The 21,012-nt window shown below is 36.3% G+C and overlaps 1 protein-coding gene across 2 annotated transcripts; it reads left to right on the plus strand.

Moving 5' to 3' along the window:
- Positions 1-847: 847 nt before the first annotated feature.
- On the plus strand, positions 848-19,995 carry LOC147401761 (transducin family protein / WD-40 repeat family protein). 2 transcript variants are annotated; one of them, XM_086443159.1, is made up of 18 exons: positions 848-1,104; positions 1,209-1,236; positions 1,910-2,010; positions 4,518-4,721; positions 4,841-5,084; positions 7,201-7,376; positions 7,898-7,980; positions 9,581-9,653; positions 11,459-11,524; positions 12,032-12,074; positions 14,306-14,445; positions 14,624-14,836; positions 17,080-17,164; positions 17,285-17,579; positions 17,936-18,197; positions 18,538-18,760; positions 19,096-19,310; positions 19,836-19,995. In XM_086443159.1, the coding sequence occupies exons 1-18, from the start codon at positions 979-981 to the stop codon at positions 19,983-19,985; spliced, it is 2,727 nt and encodes a 908-aa protein (XP_086299285.1). In that variant the 5' UTR covers positions 848-978; the 3' UTR covers positions 19,986-19,995. The 2 variants fall into 2 exon arrangements, with proteins under 2 accessions (XP_086299285.1, XP_086299286.1); XM_086443160.1 differs by having other exon boundaries at positions 994-1,104; positions 1,899-2,010.
- The last annotated feature ends 1,017 nt before the right edge of the window (positions 19,996-21,012 follow it).

Consider the following 21,012-nt stretch of genomic DNA (forward strand, 5'->3'; position numbering starts at 1 on the left):
CCTCTAGGGAACTCCTCAAAGTTTTCCCCCAAATTCCACCATCTTCTTGGTTTCCAAACAATCCATCTTGTTCGTGAGGTTTGTAGGTAGTAAATTAAATAGATAACATCTTAAGGTTGAATATGAAGGTAAAATATTTCAAAGGTTAAAGATAACTAATTTTGGGAAGCAAAATTAAGAGTATGCTTGATAACCCAGAGTTGTGTATGCAACTTGGCAACTCACACAAGTTGTACAACTTTGCATGTTTGAAAATCTTACAAGTGCGAGTTGATAACTTTCAATGTCTCTTGTCTTTTGAGTCGTTCAACATTCACCTTGAGAGGTGAATGTTGACAACATTCGTTTGAGGGTTCAACGCTCTTCACTCCATCACACAATCTCTCTCTCTATCTCATTCTTCCCCAGCCCATGCTCTGTCATTGTTCACTCTCTCTCTCAGGTTTTCTCTCTCAAGAGTGTGACCGAATTTGTGTGGGGTAGATGAGATCCTGATCTTCTACCCTTTTAACCTTCTAATGGGTTTTCAAGATAAACACTAACTCGAATCTAATTTACAATTTGGAGAATAAGCATAAGATGCAAGTTGAACTCTTAGAACAACCAAACATAAAAATTGTAATAAACTCTCATCCTCAACATCTGAGAGTTGAACTTCGAGAGTCGAACTCTTGAATGATCAACTCTCTAAAGTCAATGAACTTTCATTTATCAAAGGCACCCTAAAGGTTTTAGACCACATCCTGAATACAAGGGCATTTGAGTCATTTCAGTGGTCAGTGAGAAAAAAGACTGAAGTCAAGGGTGGCATCGTTAGTCTCAAAACACGGGGAATATCTCAAATATTCACCAAAACGACGACGAACGGCTGCTCTGTTGTCTCTTAAACCCTAAATCTCTGATCATAGAAAGCTTCATATTTCTTCTACTTGAAATTCCCAAATTTGTAAACCCAGGCTCTCTTTTTCAGCCCCCAAAATGGGAATTTTCGAACCTTTTCGATCGATCGGTTACATCACGAGCTGTGTTCCTTTCTCTGTCCAGAGATTAGGTACAGAAACGTTCGTCACCGTTAGCGTTGGTAAAGCTTGGCAGATTTACGACGTAAGTTCATCATGTTGTCACCGTTAGCGTTGTTAAAGTTTGGTCTTTTAATTGATTCCCCTCACAAACAGATTAGATGACCTTTTCTTCATTTTCTGTTGCAGTGTGCCAAACTCACATTGGTTCTTGTTGGTAAGATTTTATATTAAGTTTTTAGGTTTAGATTTCTATTCATGTCGTCGAGGAAATGTTTCGATCAAGAGAAAAATTGATACTGTCTCGACTGAAACGACAAATGTTTTGTATCAGTCTCGGCTGATACCGATACTTATTGGTCGATACATATTACTTCCAAATTGGAAAATAGGTTAGCTGTTTGGTTCACATTTTGTTTTTTGAAAAAATTGTTGTTTTTTTTTTAAAGGATTTTTAGAAAAAATAATCGAGCTTTTTATAACCATTGTTGATATTAGTGAAAGAATATTTTAAAGAGTTCTTTGTAATTGGTCTAACTTTGTTTTTTCCAGCATTCATGACATATAGTTTTTTTTTTTTTTTTCCCTAAGAAAAAAAACCTATATACAAACATTATGAGGAAAAAATTATCTTAAAAAGAAAGTAAATACTATGGGGAAAAATTTATTGAGCTTTAGAGAAAATTTCAAAGAAATTTTAGAGGAAATATTGTGATCTAAAGTGAATAGTGGTCTGATCTATCTAATATCATAGCGAGTTTTTTTTAAGTTTGATAGATTGTTCCATTGAGTACTTGTTGCTTGGTGCTGTAAATATATTTGGGGTGTGCTTTTACTTTTCTTTGATAATAATTGTCCTCCTATCTTATTCTGGGAAAGTTCTATTGAAGGACCTCAATTGCCAAAGAAGATCCGGGCTCTTGCTTCCTATCGTGATTTCACATTTGCTGCATATGGGAATGTTATTGGCGTTTTTAAACGTGCTCATCAGGTTCGTGAAGAAAAAGCTTTGTTTTCTGTAGTTTTGTTCTGCATGCCATAATGCTTTGGAACTATGTTTGGTATAGATAATATTTTTATATTCTATTATCTACCTCAAGATCCTAACGCTTTCTTGGAGTCGTTTTTCATGCTACATTTTTATGACCTATGATAACATTTAATCTTGTCGGTTGAAATATTGAGTTTGATCATTGATATTTATAGTTTGTTTTTTAAAAGGGCAAAAGGGTATAATGATTGATGTTGTAAAGAAACAAATACTATTTGGGGAGAAACAAATTGTAATAAAAATAATTTGTGGGTTTTCCCTTTAAAATTTTCTTTAGGAATATTTCTAGAGTGAATGGGTAACTAATAGTTTTCCCAAACGAGCAATCTTATTTCAAATATATCCCCAATTTCTAAAATTTATATATGATTTGGTTTTAATTTATTAAAATTGTATGCGCATTGCTATATGTTATAGACTATGGAAAGAACACAAACAACAAGGCCTTTAAATTTTTTTGTTGAATGATAGATTTTCATGAGGAGAATGTCACTCAATTATCGAGGGTAAATTCGTGGAAGGTAGATTTGGTTAAGAGAGTGGTAATAGTAGTTAGAGTCATGATTGTACTATGTGATAGAGTATTATGAAAATTAGACTAGGTTTTGAGAAAGGAATTGGCTTTAAGGTGGATAGAGGATGTTAGTGGTCTTAAGGGCAAGAGTATGAACCGACCTTAGTAAATAAAATATTGTGTAAGAGACTCAATCTGATCTACGACCACCCTCTCTCTCCTATCTAATAGAGGAATTGAGTGGTTCATCTCCTTGTTATGACTGGGCCTTCCCCCTTCCTGAGAGTCTGCCTCTCTATTATTAAGTAGTTTCCTAGCCTCCCGGTAGGTACCCCCCTACATTTGCTAGTAGGTCTCTCTCTTCCCTATTAGGGGCTCCAGATGATAGAACTCGAGTCTGGCGTTTCTTGTTCTTCTCGATATGGGTATAGTCTCGATCTGGGTATGGTAGCTTTCCCATCGACTTTCTGTGTAGGATTTCAATCAATCATAGGCATCAGACCCTAGCTTTGCCTATCCGACTATGCAGACTGTAGTTGTTGAGTCTGATCAGTCTGACTTTGATGAGAAAATACATTTATGGAGCTTCCCCTGGAAGGGTCTCTCCCGCTAGCTTCGATATAGCTATGCGATTCGATCCTACTTATTTTACTGCAAGTGTGCTAAGTTTAGTTCATCTGGTTTTATTATGTTAGGCCAAGCAGCCGGTTAGCTCGCTACCTGAATAAAGGATGAAGTTCATGTTTAAGTATCCTCCGGCTAGTTTCTCGTGAGCCAAAGTATAAGATGGTTTGGAAGAGTGCACCTAAGTTCTCAAACTCTAAAACTATTTTCTTTATCTTTTCTATTGAATAAAAAGTAGCAACAAATTTATAACTTCATATTGGGCCAAATGGAGGAGCTGTCGTGGAATCTAGGTTTAAGAAGAAATCTAAATTATTCAAAGATTGAAGTGGTGTCCAGTCTAATTGAATACAAATGGGTTTGGTAGAAGAATAATGATAGAAAGTGTTTGATGAGTTCCTTATATTCCGTGGTTGTTTCATCTCAGTACTCAATTCTAGTTTCCCTAGGAGCTAAGGTTTCTTCGAAAGAGTAGTTATTTGGCTTGGTGTGCCGTTGTAAATAAAATCTTAACGATCGATAATATAATGGCTTGAAGAATCTATACTATCAATTGTTGTTTCATAAGTAACACTTGGGAGAATCAGTGGACCACCTTGTCATTCGTTGTCATTTTTTTTTTTGCGTTGTGGGCTCATTTTTTCTCCCTAAACATTTGTTGGAACCTCTCTTCTTTTGTGGGTAGCCTCTTCACCTGTTGGAAGTGTTGTGCCTTTAATTCTTGGGGAGGTGTTGTTATGTCCTTGGCCCACACTTGTAGGATATTGTCCGCATTGGGTCTTTATCCTGCACGACTTTAAAACACGCCTTACAAGATAGGGACATGCTTTTTCCCTTATAGCCCAGGCTTTGAACGTCTACCCGGTCGATGTGGGACTAAATTCACATCTCCCTTTACCATTCCATCCAACGCACATGATGACTTCACTTTGAGCCCCAGGTCTCAGCAACCTTGTTCCTGGCATGGCTAGTTGCACCGACAAGATTGTGGCAGGGATCTTCAGAAATATGCTCTCATTTAGTTCTGTTGGAGTATTTATTTGGAAGGGATGCAACATAAGAGCTTTTGAGGGTTTTGGAGGACCGTTCAATGAGATATGCATGGCATTGAAGGTTAATCTTTTCTTCTTGGGAAGATGCATGAGAAGTTTAAAAGGGTGTTCTTTGAGGATTTTATTTTTAGGTGGGAGTCTACCATGTTCGGCTAGTAGAGTGTTTTCGATTTTGCGTGGGGGGAGGGGGGGTCTGTGTGAGGTGTAACTATAGGCTGCTTGTGTGTGGCTGACACTAATAATGATATTTTGAACAGGTAGCAACGTGGAGCAGGCATACTGAAAAGGTCAATATGTTGTTTTTGTTTGGAGATCACATCCTAAGTGTTGATGTCAAAGGTAATCTATTCATATGGTCATTTAAAGGGGTTGATCAGAATCTTGCTCCAATTGGACACATTCTGTTAGAAGACAAATTCAGTCCAAGCTGCATAATGCATCCAGATACTTACTTAAACAAGGTAATTGCATTCTCCCTTTTCTTAAAAAAAGCATTGTTGAAAATTTGAAGGCCAATATCGTATTAAATCCATTTAGGGCCACTTGGAAAAATCTCTTATGTAAACTTTGCCAATTACAGGTTATAATTGGGAGCCAGGAAGGTTCACTGCAGCTTTGGAACATCAGCACAAAGAAAAGGCTCTATGAGTTCAAAGGCTGGAACTCGTCTATATGTTGTTGTGTCTCCTCACCTGCACTAGATGTAGTTGCTGTTGGCTGTGCTGACGGGAATGTTCATATTCACAATGTTCGGTATGATGAAGAGTTAGTTACATTCACACATTCCACACGAGGTGCAGTGACTGCCTTGGCTTTCAGGACTGGTAACCATTTGAGGCTTAAATCTTTTATTTAATGGCATTGGCAGACTCTGCTAGATATTAATTGATCTGTACTGAAATATATGTCTTTCGTTTGGTTGTCTAGGGTAAAATTTCCTTTTTTTTTTCTTCTTGATCCAATAAAGCAGTAAGTGTTGACAAATGGAACAAAAATTCAACTTGATATCTGGAACATGGACGTGCAGTGGCACAATTATGAAAGGGTACTGCAAGACTTTTTTTTTTTTTTTTGATAGATAGCAACTATTGATGAGTTTTTACTCAATCCTTCCTCCTACAAAGAAGGTATTATGACACAAGTTGCTATCTATCGTGGGACTCTTGATAGGATTCCTACAATATTAAAATGTTTTTTTATAGGATTCCTACATAAGTTGCTTAGAATGATATAATAAGCCTATAGATGTTAAGTACTCATGTGGTGTTTGCTCCGGGAAAAAAACTGAACCTGTAAAAACTATTTCTGGCGAAGATCTTTTCAAGCTCATCATTTCTAAGTTGCTGTTTGGATGTCTTCCCAAAAAAGAAGAAAATAGTGTCCATATGTGAAGAAGGTAAATGTTGTCATTGGAGGCCATAGGAAAAAAAGGATAGGAATCCCCCCTACCTGATCCAGATGCACACACACAAAAAAAAAAGAATGAGAAAAACAATCTTTTATCTTTTTTGGATTTTATTTTTCTCCTATTGCATCCAAGATTATTAGGAGCAGGAAGTTTCTTGGGATTCAGATTTAGGAGGAGTTTTAATGATGGGAAGTCAAAGGGTTGTCTATCTCATTAGTATGGTTTCTTTAATGGTCAAGTCGTCCTTAGCGGAGGATTGGAAGGTGTGGGCTTATAGACGCGACAACTGCTTTTCACTGAAGTCATTCCACAATTCCTCAACTTCTTCCTCGTCTTTGGAGTTCCTTGTTATTGCAACTTTTGCTCAGAATGAACAAGACTCTTAACTTCTGATCAGATAATTGTGAGGGGTTTAATGCTTGTAGATTTTACTGCATTGGGCTTTTGGATTTAGGAGGAGTTTTAATGATGGGAGGTCCTTGGGGTTGCCAATCTCATTAGTATGGTCTCTTCTTTGATCGTGTCGTCAATAGATGAGGATTAGAAGGTTTGGGTTTGAAGTCATTCTATAATTCTTTAAGTCCTTCCTTGCCTTTGTAGTTCCTAATTATCACCATTTTGGGTCACTAAGTTCCCTCTAAGATACAATTCTTCATTTGGTCTGCGACATTGAATAAGATTCTAACTTCTGATTAGATTAGTGCTAGGACATAGGTTTTTGTTGCATGTGTAAGTACTATATATATATATATATATTTTTTTTTTTGGGGGGGGAGGGGGGAGGGGGGGGGGGATCAGCTAGTCAGATGCTTATTCACTGCTAATTTATTTGTGAGATTTGGAGTCATTTCTTGGCCTTATTCCATGTTTCTTGGTGTCTTCATTCTTTCATGGCTCCAAAGTTGGCGGTTGCAACTTTTTCTTCAAGGAAAAAGGATTCTCTAGAGTTTGGTTCTGTTTTCCATACGCTGGGTTTATGGAAGGATAGAAATTGCAGAATGTTTGAGGGAATTGAACACTTGATTCAGGAGGTTGAAATTAACATTGTTGGGGGTTTTGCTTTATTGGTGTAAGGTATTCCAAGAATTCAAAGGGGTGCAATTTGTAGAGAGTTCCATTGGAAATGGGAAGATGCTTATAATGGGTAAAGGGTTTCTTTGTAATCTTTGACCTTGTGAAGCAGGTCTCCACATCCTTAATTTATCGATAAAATCTTATTTACTAGAAAAAAATTCTTCGAACTATGTAATATCTTCAAACCAAACTCAACATTAAAGCGATGAATTTATCTGTTTAGGGTGTATGTTGATAATAGTGGTAATTTATCACTTTATTGTAAATGGCTCAAATTTTATTTTCGGCATATGCTTTTATTTATAGAGTGGATAGCATAATTATTATAATCATCTGTTTACAATTTCTTTTTTTGCATGGAAGATATCATTGCGAATCTAAATCATGAGACTCTCGATCTTGCCCATATCATATGTTTGTAAGTAGTTTTCCACTTATTTCTCATTATTCCTTTTCAGATGGACAACCTCTTCTAGCATCCGGGGGTTCGTCTGGTGTCATAAGCATATGGAATCTAGAGAAGAGAAGGCTCCAATCTGTAATTAGAGAGGCTCATGATAATTCAATCGTTTCTCTGCATTTCTTTGCTAATGAGCCCGTGCTTATGAGTTCTTCAGTCGACAACTCAATAAAAGTGAGGATATTTATGTTTCCTGTCTCAAGTTCTGGATGGACTTTTTGATACTTTGTGAATGTTTATTATTATTTTCTTTGTTGAATAATTTCATGGTTCCTAATTTTAATTGCGGTTGGTCTTTTGCACCAATAAAGCTTTCAAAAGGTCAAATTGCACAACAATATGCAGGCCATTAACAAATAAATGGGAGATATCTCTCTCTCTCCATTTGAGAAATCCAGATAGATTGAAGTGTCAACTGTGCCAAAATATCATATTAAATAATAGATAGTCTTACTTGTAATGGGATGCAATGCTATCCTTGATATGATTTTATTTGTAAAATTGGTGTGTAGCTTGAAATTATATTTTGATGAATCACACCAATGGCTTTGATTGTTAATACATTGTCTTGCTGACACCGTTCAGGAATGAGATTTAAGGCATTAAGCTTTTCTGGATATTGGAGTAATTTATTTTTTAAGAGGCCTATCTGCCCTTTAACCGAAATTGCATAATTGTGTTCAATTTTATCACAGATGTGGATTTTTGACACAAGTGATGGGGATCCTCGTCTTTTACGCTTTCGAAGTGGGCATAGTGCTCCTCCACGTTGCATAAGGTGATTATGGTTGCTTATGTGATCTTCTTGGGATTGCTTTCTCATTTATGGAATCATTTTGATTGAAGAATATTTGCATTTGTGTGATTAATGAAATAAAGCATATAGAGAATATACATGAATTACATAGGGCTTCAACAATCGACTTATTGGAGGGTTGAGGAATCCTTTGGTAAGTAACATTCTAGAGCCTGCCATATTTCTGTGGAGCCAATGATCTCATTTGGTGCCCTATAGATATTAATGCAGGATGATAAGGGGAGATAAGAAAATAGATGGGTTTAGGGAATTTGGTTTAGGATTTTGGTAAGGATTAAGGATTTGATATTGGGTTTTCAATTTGGGTTAGGATAAACCCAAAGTAAAATATATATTTTTTCACAATTATGACGGGATAGATAAAAGGGTTAAAGGTTTGTAGGGAAAGGAAATGATTAAGGGTTAAAGATTTGGAAAAGAGATTAATGAAATAAGGGTTAAAGAAAATGGGGAAATGATTAAGGGTAGAGGTTTATAGGTTTCAAGAATTAAGAATCAAGAAAGGGTTTCAAGAATCAAGAACAAGAAACTAAAAGAAAATCAAGAAAAATAAAAGAATAAAAAAAATAAAAAAAAGATTAGAAGAAAAGAATGTTACATTGGATTCACTCCAAAATGGACTCACTCCACACCCATTGTTGGAAAGATCAAGCTCAAGCTTTCTTTTTATTCATCATTCTTCGTTCATTAATAAAAAAACTCTAATACAATCTATATAAAGAAAATAAATCAAGAATCCTAGTCAAACTAAAATACCAAATAAATAAACATAATTTTCGTAATTTTTTCTCTCCTAATTTTCAAACCCTAATAAACTTAAAGAAAATATAAACTAAAGTTACTAAACTGCCCCCTAAATATTATACTAAGACCATGGGCCAATAAAACATGAAAATAAGCTCAAAAACATAATATTAAAGCTCTAAAACAGAAATCTAAATAAAATTAAAATCTACTCTTCAAGATTTGATGTCCCCATTTGATATGATCACATTAAACCCAAATTTCCCAACATCCTCCCTTCAAAGCTTGATGCTAGGTCTGTGCTAGTTGCTATTATTTTATGTTATTTAGTTAGAACTGTTATCCTTGCATCGTTTAATTTATTGCAACCTAGAGCCAAGTAGATAAGTGGCGGTTTTCCCATCCTTTGACTGAAGTTATTTACTCTTAATGTATCAAAATTTTACTTTTCTCTCATTCCACATCCATTAAAGGACTCATTTCACAATCTTGAGGGATTGTCGTTCGACAATTCTAATGGTGCAACCCCTCAAACGAACGAATTGGAAGACAAGTTTTGGTAAGGTTGGTGTTCTGTGCTGGAATTACCTATTGCATGGCAAGTCTATCTAGCAAGAGAGAACCTCGGACAATGACATTGTATATTCACACACATGCACGTATGTGCGTGTGCACACACACACACACACACACACACACACACACACACATAAATATATATATATATGTCATCATCCATGTTAAAACCGCATTGGTTTGTTGATCTCTCACATGTCATTCTTCCTTTTTCCCTAATATTTCTCATTATCGTTCCCAGGTTCTATGCCAATGGGAGACACATTCTATCTGCTGGTCAGGATCGTGCTTTTCGTCTGTTTTCTGTCATCCAGGTTTGAATCGATTCTGTGGACCATACCAACTCTTTTGGTGAAAATTTTCATTATACATTTCAATTTTATGTTTGTGAATATATATAATTCAGTTCCACTTGGTTACCCAAAGAATATGATTGTTTGGGAGTGAAAAAGATTAAACTTTTTTCCCCCTTTTGATAAATTATGGGAATGGTCCCCTCCCCCCTCCCCCTCCTCCTCCTCCCCAAGATTGTGGAGATGTGCGGAAAATGATTTTCTGTTCAGTTATCATCCAACATAGATTTGGGGCTTCTACATAGAAGGTTTAGATAGTTGGCCGTCATGACTTCTTATGGAGTTGGTGTACGAAAATACTATGGTCTTATGAAGATTTTGCCAAGGAAGCAAAATCAGGGCAAGGAATGTTGAGAGAGCAAGTTATGCTGTACTGGTAAGATGAATGGTTGGTGTTGGAAAGCTTCATGACTCTTGTCTTTTACTTTATAAGTTGGCCTGCCCCATTAATGGGCTAAAGGTGAATGACTATTTTGCTAGAAGGGATGATGGGGTGGTGTGGAGTCTGATTGTTAGGAGAAATTTGTTGAATAAGGAGACCAGGGAGTGCATCTCACATGTTTTGCATTGTGGGAATGTATGACTGTAGCGTCAAGGTTTTCATTCGTTGAAGTAGTATGCTGTTTTGATCTCAATTATATGGCACATACATATTGCGCAAACACTCTGAAATCATAAAGGAAACTCTTGGAAGATGAATTGATCTTTTAGACAATGCTTCAAGAAGCATATTAATATAATCATAATTTGTTATTATATCATAAACAGCCATTTGAAATAAAAAACAAGTAGAACTACAAGTACTGTTTATTAGGTGGAAATATTTTGATTAATAGTAAACTTCAATTGAAATATATATTTTTCCTTTCATTTCTCTAAAATAATAATAAATTTATAGAAGGAACAAAAAGATAAATTTCTTATAGAAAGGACTTGGAGGTTACACATAAGGACTTGTAAATAACAAGATACTCTAATAGAAATGGTTTTTGATTGGTTGGGTAGTTTGTATATTGTCTTATTTTGATGTACATATAAGCATGCACGAACAATTGCCATGTTGTCATTAGTTGGATATATTAGTAATTTAATCATACATATTTGAAAAATAAAAATACAATAATGCATGAAAGTATTACACAATAATTTATTCATTTTAAGCAAGTGTTTTACTTTATTGAAGCTGTATATAGTTAATTTGACATTATTATTCTCATTCTATGTAGAATGTAGTTGTTTTTGGTTGACTACCAGATCCTTGCAATAACTTGTGGGTGAATGCTACTGGTTTTCATCCCATGGTTTATTATTGGTCGAGGACTTACTAAAAAAAATTATAGTTTGACTTATGAGTTCATTTTCATGTCTTCTATTTACAACTTCCTACAATTTCAATGAAAATTTAATTGACATTTTCACCAATTGTGTTTTTGGGTGCTGTGTGGACCTATGGTCCATATAGGTGGTCCTTTGGTCTGTATTAGGCTATACCAATAAGCATAACTTTCATTTTACTGCTTCTCGAATCCATTTAAGAGACGCATATGTGATAACATCCTAGAGTTGAAAATGCATTCATTAGGTCACTCTAGTTTTTACACCACTAAATATGAAAAAGCTTCCACGTCTGATAGAACATGGGATTCTTTAATCTTTTCATACATGTAGTGTTCTGGTAGAACATTGTAGGTCTCTAAAATTATGTACTTCTGCAGTATGATAGTCCTTTTTCATTCCATTAGTCTGACAGTATCTTTGATGATCAGGATCAGCAAAGTAGAGAGCTTTCTCAGCGTCATGTATCTAAAAGAGCCAAGAAACTCAGGTTGAAGGTATAACCAGAAATGACTTGTTCTTGTCACACTTTTCCACGTAGCTTTAAGAGCATGCCCCTTGAGTTAATACCTCAGCTTAGTTTATTTTTTTTATCTTCTGTTATTTTTTTCCGTGTGTAATTAGATTGTAAAGGTAGTATGGCGACAACTAACCATGTACAAGCAACATATATGCTAGGTGGAGAAACCAATAGTTTGCTCGGTCCACCTAGTAGTCTCTTGTGTCTCAATCAACCTGATATCTCAACTCTTCAGTGAACTGTTATGTCATATATTCTTGACTGTTTGGAATAGTCCTTATGTTTAGGATCAGTGTAGATATCCTTGGTGGGACCCATTAGATGGACTTCCTATGCGTTTTCTCTATGCGCCAGGTGTTCAAGAAATTCCTACAGTTCATTGACAGTATGGATTTCCTCATGTCTATTTCCCAAGTAATGGTGCATGTAACCTGCAAAGGTTCACCGACTAGCAATTCAGTTTCTCTTGTTATTTAATTTTCAGGAAGAAGAGATAAAACTGAAGCCAGTAATTGCTTTTGATTTTGGTACGTTCTTCCCTCTATGAACTGCTCTTCTCATGCATTTATGGATTTTTGTTTCAAGCTTGTAAACTGAAGATATTGACAAGTAGCGATGTTTCATTCCTATTTGTATTACCTAACAAACTAAGTATCCCATTTGTATTAATTATTTCATATTTTGTCTTTGTGAGTTTATGCTTTCACAGTAGTTGATGTGCTATTTCCTAGTTTAAGACATTTTGTTCTTTCTTTGGTTTTATGCCACAAACATTCATTGTAAATACTTGTATCGTGAATGAGATGGTTCACCTTTAAGGCTATTGGACTGCTACCCATGTAGAAAACAAGACCTTTGGACTCAACTGGAGTTCCTGAACCTTTTAGGAATATTAGCATAAATTTCCTATGCATGCAACATCCCCTTGTACCATTTTTTTCTGTTTGTACATGGGTCCAGATATACTACAAGACCATTTTCTCTAGTAGTTGAAAGCATCATTAGTTTCACTATGACTTGGAACATGAATTGTCTTGATTCCCATGTATTTAGAAGGATTCAAGATTTACTATGTCTAGATGATCGGTGGCAGTATATTACGACGATGGAAGGTTGAAAAAATCCTTGGTCAGGGACTGAAATCAAACATGAAATTGTGAACTCTCAACTGGTGGTAGGGGAGTGTAGGATCCCTTTGTGGCTGCCTGGTAAAGAAAATTCTGTTTTGTGGCCCCACATTGCATCCTTCGTGTTCTTGTAGCATCTATGAAATGTTTTTCACCTACTCATAATTATTTTGATAATTAACATTTTTTTTTTTTTTGATAGGAGAGAGTATGAAATGTTTTTTTGGTTATTTGATAATTAACATTATTGTTTATATTATAACACATTCAAAACAGAATAGTATTCTCTAGCACACGAAAAGTGTGGGGGACATGACACTATTTTGTCAATTGAGTTCCCCATAAAATCAAGTTCTACTCACACATCATCTAGGTGAGGAATCTGCAAATCATTTATGCTTCTCAAGATATTTGAGAAATGGTTGTCCAACTTCTGACTAAGTCTTATATTTTAGATTACATGAGCTAGTTTCCATAAGCCCTCAACTTGCCTACCACCCATTTGACCACGTTGTCGGAATTGCCTTCAACCTCTGACAAACCATCAAAGTTATCCATGAAAACTTTAAGACAGTACAAAAGGCTTGATCTTAGTTTTGCTAGAATGAACCAAACTAGAGCCTATGGGCTTTAGAAAGATGTTGCCAATTCCCCCTGCCCCTGATATGCTATGAGTGCTGCCATTGACTTGAGCTTTATCCACTCTTCATTAGGAATCTTCGACATTGAAGTTTCTTTGTGAAGGATTAAGCATGTCTGGAATCCATTTTTATCATCATCTATGACTTATCACTAATTTTGGAGATGTCAACATTAGACCTATAGCGCATTTTAACTCTTACCTTGAGCTGCAACTTTAGGCAAGGCACAATTCCTTTTTTTTTGGATTCCCATCTGGCTGTAAAGGCTTTCCTATCCTCATCTTAGCCAAAGCTTCTTTCATCTTCTTAACCTTAATCCCAGGACCCTATTGCAGTTTAAATGCCTTATGGACCTTTTATAATTGGTGTTTCCTTCTATTTGATTTTCTTTCCCTCGTCATTGAGGGCATGATACTTGATTAATATGGAATTGCTAGGATTGTTGCCTCACAAGTGAATCCGAACATTTTGTCCCTTGAACCATTTGTTGAGTTCTGATCTGTCAACCTGATGCAACCCACATCCTTTATCTGGGCTTGGGCCTGGCCAGACAAGCGTAACACTCACCCTGTGAAGTTATTTTAATTAGAATTACTATTTCATTTAAAACTATAAAAAAAAAACAACTTACAAAGGCCTGTTGAAATTGTGATCCAGTGGTGGCACATGCATACTTGGTATTTCATGTGCTGTTGGCATGTACCTATGATCTTCTGAAGCATTTAGTGGGAAAAGTATCATGTTTAAAAAATTAGAAAAATACAAAAAAATTTAAATGTGCACAAACATATATGGAAGTAAATTAACATGATTATAAACAACAATCATGTATTTCAAATTCAGCAATTTTCATACCTCAAAATGAAACCCAGTGACTGACATGAGAGTAATGAAAGGCATTTCCATATTGTATTGAGTCTATTTGTGATTTTAGTTTGAAGGGTAACCGGATTTTAACTTTTAACTTATTTTTGTGTCAATTAATTTTAGCTGAAATACGTGAGCGTGATTGGTGCAATGTTGTTACTTGTCATATGGATACTCCATGTGCATATGTATGGAGGCTTCAGAATTTCGTCCTTGGGGAGCATATCTTGACACCTTGCCCAGACAACCAAACACCTGTTAAGGTATGCTTTTCAAATGATTTACAATTCTCTCAACTTTTTTTTATTGTTTATATTAGTTGTGAAAAAGATGCACAATGGTCACTTATTCCATGGTACAGAAAACTGCTTAGAGTCTATCCACACATGTTTTTGTGCAAGTCATATTGAAACGATGGTCATGAGAACTCTCTTTTGATAGGCTTGTGCAATCAGTGCGTGTGGCAATTTTGCTGTTCTTGGGACCGAGGCTGGATGGATTGAGCGATTTAATCTCCAATCAGGAATCAGCCGAGGCAGTTATATAGACATGTCTGAAAGAAGAAGCTGTGCTCATGATGGGGAAGTGGTCGGTGTTGCTTGTGATGCTACAAATACTGTCATGATAAGTGCAGGATATCATGGAGATATAAAGGTTTGAAACTCAACATTCCACTATTATTTGATGTACTCCCTCAAAGAGTGCAATGTTTTTATTTGCTTTATTGCAAGTAAGTGTTCTCATATCTGAACACCTTTGGTACCACTATGTTATTTGATGTAGTCCCAATCAAGGCTACATTGTTTTTATTTGCTTTAGATCAAGGAAATGCTCTCATATCTGGAAACCTAAAGTACCTTTATATGTAGACTATAAGGACAGTCAACCAACAGTAAGCATGGTGCACATGCAAGGGATGGGGGTTGAAATCCACCATTTTATGGGTCAGGCATAGGTGAACTACCCCACCCCCTTCACCCAACTAAAAAATTAACTCAATAAATGATTTGGATTTCACAATTTGTTACATACTTTTAGTAAAATTAAAAAAAATTAGCCATGATGGTGATGTGTGAAGGTTTGTAATGAAGGGTCAAGCTTATGTCAAATAGGGCATGCGAAATAGGTGAATCAGGCATAGGAGTAGTTCTGGTAGGCAATGTACAAAGAAATTTTTTGATTCAGATGGCTTGGTATCACAGTCGTGCTTGTTGAGATAGTGCACCATGCAACACTTGTAGGTAATGACTTGCATGTAAGCCTGAAAACACCTACACATACACGAGAAGCAACACATAAATGGCAAAAATGCCTAAAGGCAACTTTTATTTATGTGACGGCAACTTATAAAACAATGTGCACTGAACACAAACTTGTTTCAAGGCGACTCTCTACACGTGCTAGGCAACTTGTATATATGCTGATTGTTTGAGGGTTTGGCTTGTTACTGACTTAATCTCCACCTCTTCCTTAAAGAGGATGTAAAGTCTTCTCATTGTTTCAAAGGGAACACCAAGGTAGTTATCTTCTTCTGGGCCTAAGATATTTTCTTGAAAAACTTAGTTGGGCTCAAGAAAATCTTAATTGATAGTGGATTAAGACCTACGTTAGTTGGAAGGTTTATCTTACTTAGGATTCCTTTTGATATATATTTTCTTAGAAGATCATTTTTGATTGCATATTCATCTCTTCCCGTCGTGCTTCTTCTGTTCTTCGTTCTGGTTTCATTGTGAAGTAAAGGAGTATATTAGTTGAAGTGCTTGGAGCTTTGTTTTCTACCATGAGTGAGCTTCATTGCATGTGCTTGCCAACTTGTCTCTTCTGACACACTTGTGCATCTTCAGCGTTGTCTTACAAAATAATAGCAACCTTGTGACACTGAGTCTTCTAGGTTGGTTGAATTTGGGGAGCTTGTGAGTTTGAGTCAAGCTATTCCCCTAATCTTCAAACTTGACTCGCATGAGAGTCAATGTTTGCTCCCCCTTCTTTGGCCCTGTCTCCAGTTGAAAGTTTGAGATGCCTTTGCATTTGTGCTTACCTGTAGACGTTTTTTTTTTTTTTTTTTTTGATAAGTATAAGATTTTATAAATATCAAAAGAGAGCACAAAGGAGGCTGAGATTTTATAAAATATCAAAAAATATTTTTTTCACTGTAAATATAGTTGCCCCCACATGGGCAAAATCCTGGATCCGCCCCCTGCATACCCGGCTCAAGCGGACTCCCTAGACACATAAATAGTACCGACACAGGTACTGGAGATTTTTTTCTACTTGTAGTTGCCCCCACATGGGCAAAATCCTGGATCTGCCCCCTGCATGCCCAGCTCGGGCGGACTCCCTAGACACATAAATTGTACCGACACAGGTACTGGAGATTATATATAAGTTTATGATACTAGGACATGGTAGGGTCAAATCTGCAGGGGTCATGCAAATACATAGGCCCCTTCCCTTCTGCCGAGTGGTTTAGAAGGCGCTTTCCGATCTACGGTCCCTCGGAGCGAAGGGTTAGGCAGGTAGTACGGGCCCTCTGACTTCCAGCTATGTGCTGTGCGGCTCCCTTTCAACAAAGCCCAATTACAGCCCCAATCAGAAGGAATATGCCAAGTTGACAGTTCTGAAAGAGGGCGTGTTGGGCTAAAACAAAAATGCATTGAAATAATGAAATTGGATATGAACTCACACTCGTTAACAAAAAATGTGGCTCTGATCAGAATTGAATGGAAGAATGAGATTTGTTTAGCCGACCCCAAATCTTTGGGACAAAACTTTAATGATGATACTGTGTATGCTTATTTTACTATTTGTGCTAGTATGCTGTTCAAAGACTGTCATTTGTACTGCATATGTACGTTAAGTCCATTCTCATTTATATTGTTTCATGGTTCACTTTGCAGGTCTGGGATTTCAAGGGAAGGGAACTGAAATCTAGATGGGAAGTCGGATGCACTCTGGTGAAGATTGGATATCATCGATCCAATGGTAATTTGTTTATGCTGTTTTTGGTATTCTCCAATTATTTTAGTTTATTGTATTGTTTTTGGAGTAGAAAATTTGTGCTCAGAGCACATTCATGCTCAGATAATATTGGATTTTTTTCAGGTCTTCTAGCCACTGTAGCGGATGATATGGTTATTCGATTGTTTGACATTGTGGCCCTAAGGATGGTTCGAAAATTCGAAGGTCATATAGATCGCATTACAGACTTATGTTTCAGTGAGGATGGGAAATGGCTTTTGTCTTCTAGTATGGATGGAAGTCTTAGAATTTGGGATGTTATCTTGGCCAGACAGATAGATGCAATACATGTTGATGTGTCTATCACAGCATTATCCCTGTCACCCAATATGGATGTTCTAGCAACTTCTCATGTTGATCAAAATGGGGTCTACTTGTGGTAAGTTTACAATTGACTCCCCTCCTCCCTTTTCCTCTTCCTTTTTCTTTCTTTCGCATATGTCATTTCAGCTTCAGATTTTGTTTTTGACTGGAAATTTTGAAAGTGAGCTAAACATTACCTAAATTATGGGAGTAATTGCTGGGCATGGATCTAAGCATGTATATGCTTGAGTTTGACAAAATTAGTCACATTTTAATGAGCAAATCCAGATCCACAATTTGGAGAATTATGATAAGACTTGCAGTTGATTTTTAATTTATCATACATCTTTATACGTAGTTTCCTTGGGGCCATTTGGTTGTTTTGGTCCTAATTGGTTCTAAATTCTAAAATGTTTCCTGATAATCTGTCAGGGTTAATCAGGCAATGTTCTCCGGAGCCTCTAATTTAGATTTTTATGCGAGTGGGGAAAAAGTTGTGAGTGTCAACTTGCCATCTGTATCTTCCAAACAAGGATCTGAAGATAAGGATTCTGATAGCTCTGCTGGCAACCAATCACAAATCAAGGCTATTGTTTGTGCTCCACATCTTGATTACCCAATCCCGGATCTTGTTACCCTCTCATTGCTGCCCAAGAGCCAATGGCAAAGCCTGATCAACCTAGACATTATAAAGGTTTCTGTCTATGTCAATACGCGTTCTTCTCTTTCTTTCTTTCTTTCTTCTTCTTTTCTTCCCAATTTCCATTTTCAACTGACATTGTTTTAGAGAGCTTCTATTGCCACACCAGTTTTTGCTAACGCCACCCCAAGATGTGTGATTCTTTGATGACTAACATATAATTGGGGTGGCATTAGCAAAAGTTGGTGTCGCGATAGAATCTCTCTTTTTACAGGAAATAATTGATATCTCATAATTCTAAAGGGATGCTTTCTGTGCATATAAACTACAATCTATTGTTACTTTATCTTGATGTTTTCCTCAAGGAATATTGATATTTTTGTCCAACTTTCAGGTCCGTAACAAACCAATTGAGCCGCCAAAAAAGCCAGAAAAAGTACCTTTCTTCTTGCCTTCAGTTCCATCTCTTACAGGAGAAATATTGTTCAAACCTAGTGACTTAGCTTCTGAAGAGAAAGATACAAAAGGTGATGAGTTGGAAAGCAGTAAGAGACAACCTGATTTTCCACCTTCTCAATTTTTACAGCTTCTTCAGTCCTCTGCAGAGATGAAAAATTGTGAGTCTTGCATGCTAATCTTGTCTGCATTCTTTAAGTATTTGTAAGACGTACTGTTTGTTCGGTAAACTTAGAAGTTTTCATTCTCCAAAAATCAGCCTGATCTGATGATTGCAACAATCTTATCTTTCACTTTCTTTTGGATAAGTAGATACAATTTTGTACCATAGTCCAGAGAATATCTATAGAATAACTACTTTTAAGCCCTTGGTACTCTTGAAATAACTGGCCAGGTTCCCATTTACCATATTGAAATGGATGTTGTAGATGCACGTTTCTTAATCTGTCAGAAAACTGTTTTTCTTTTTTAATCTCCATATACTCTTCCATTGCAGTTTCAGTATTTACAGATTACGTCAAAAGTTTGTCTCCTTCAGCTCTGGATATGGAACTCCGGATGCTTCAGATTATAGATGACGAAGATCAGCAAGAACCTGAAAAGAGGCCTGAATTGTATTGCATCGAACTTCTGTTGGATTACTTCATTCATGAAATTTCCTGCAGAAACAATTTCGAGTTCATTCAAGCTATAATAAGATTATTTCTTAAGGTATTGAATCAACTTTCTTTTCACTTTGGTTTCTTCTAGTGCAGTTTTTCTGTATTGAACGAATAAATCCTAAATATCCGACCTATTTTATTCTCTTGGAACGTTCATTATTTCCTTTACTCCTTTTAATCTCCAAAGTTTTTTGATTGGCTGGTTGGTTATGAAATCTCCTAGTTGTATTCTATCAAAATGGCGGGTATCTCTCTTTTCTATTTTTGTTTCTTATTATTTTTATATTTTGAAAATTTCTCCTTCTTTTGCCAGTGAAACCTAGAATTCACTGGTTACTTGATTCTCCCAGACCCATTTGAAGAATTGGTTTCAACCTCCAATTCTTGACAACCTTCGCTGTTGAATTACAATCCTGCTTTTTCAATTGATAAAGGAAAAAATAGCTTTTTTTAAATTATAAGACTTTTTTTTCCAAGTGGTTCTGATTGATGTTAGTAAGGATGAAAGTTTTAGTTGGTTATTATTTGGGAAACATCTCCGGGTTAAATCTAAAATTGTTTGTATCCTGGCCAGATACATGGTGAAACGATTCGGCGCCAGTTGATACTACAGGACAAGGCAAGGAAACTTCTAGAAATTCAAAGCTCAGTGTGGCAGAAAGTAGATAAAATGTTTCAGAGTGCTAGATGCATGGTTACATTTCTAAGCAATTCACAGTTCTGAGGTTCACGAGGTAACATGTCTTAAATATTCTTTGTTTTGCTTGCATATCTAAGATCACTTTGGGATTAAATTAACTAATTTTCAGGTTTGTGTTTTATTTGATTTGGTAAATGAATAATCTCAGAACTGAATTTAATCAAATCACTTTTGGACTTGGTAGGCTTGACCAAACTGGGTTTGACTCTGATTCTAAACACCCCCCCAATTTCTTTGGCATTTTAGGTTCGTTTGTTCTGAAGTGATTTGTAGAACTTCTTATTGATTTCTTAATGTTTAGGTACTGGATTCCTATTTATTTATTAACTTGCTTTTACCAAAAAGCACAATCTTCTAGATCATTTTCTAAAGGAAATCTTACCTCAAGTGGTAAGAATACATACTAAAGGAGCAATTCTCTTTCCCTAAAAAGTGTGCCTAAATATATTTGCTTGTCGTGGGTATCCCATGGTCACATGCATCGCCCCCTCTGAAGAATGACTCGTGAGAAAACACATGATCTCAACCGTATAAAGATGAAATCCGTCTGTCTGGATTTATATATATCCAGACAATACAAATCTAAAGGATACTTATTTCGGGGACAAATATCAACCGTTGGATTTTATGCCTACATGGTTGGGATCATGTGTTTTTTCCATGAGTTATTCTTCATGAGGCAACGGAGTAGGGGACACCTAAAACTGACATATTTTTCCACAACCACCCGGATGCTATCCATTTTTTCAATGTTTTCAACAACACCATTAGATGCCGTTGGATCTTGTATGGATGGCATCCGAGCAATGTAAAAAGAGTTGTCACTTGTAGATGTCCCCCAATGCGACCCATATATATATATATTCCAAGGAAGTTATGTTCTTTCATATATTGCCATGGGGATGCATGGCCCCTGTACTGTATACTGTTGGTGATATCTGCCTCTCCGAGCATGGGGACAATAACCTTCTCAATCCAACTTGTCGAAATTTTGGGTCCCATCGGATGATCTTAACCCTTAAACCAGTTCTGTATTCTTTAGAACGCCATA

Source organism: Akebia trifoliata, chromosome 5 (assembly GCF_017979445.1).
Source record: "Akebia trifoliata isolate Shusen 1 chromosome 5, ASM1797944v1, whole genome shotgun sequence".
NCBI classification, from domain to species: domain Eukaryota; kingdom Viridiplantae; phylum Streptophyta; class Magnoliopsida; order Ranunculales; family Lardizabalaceae; genus Akebia; species Akebia trifoliata.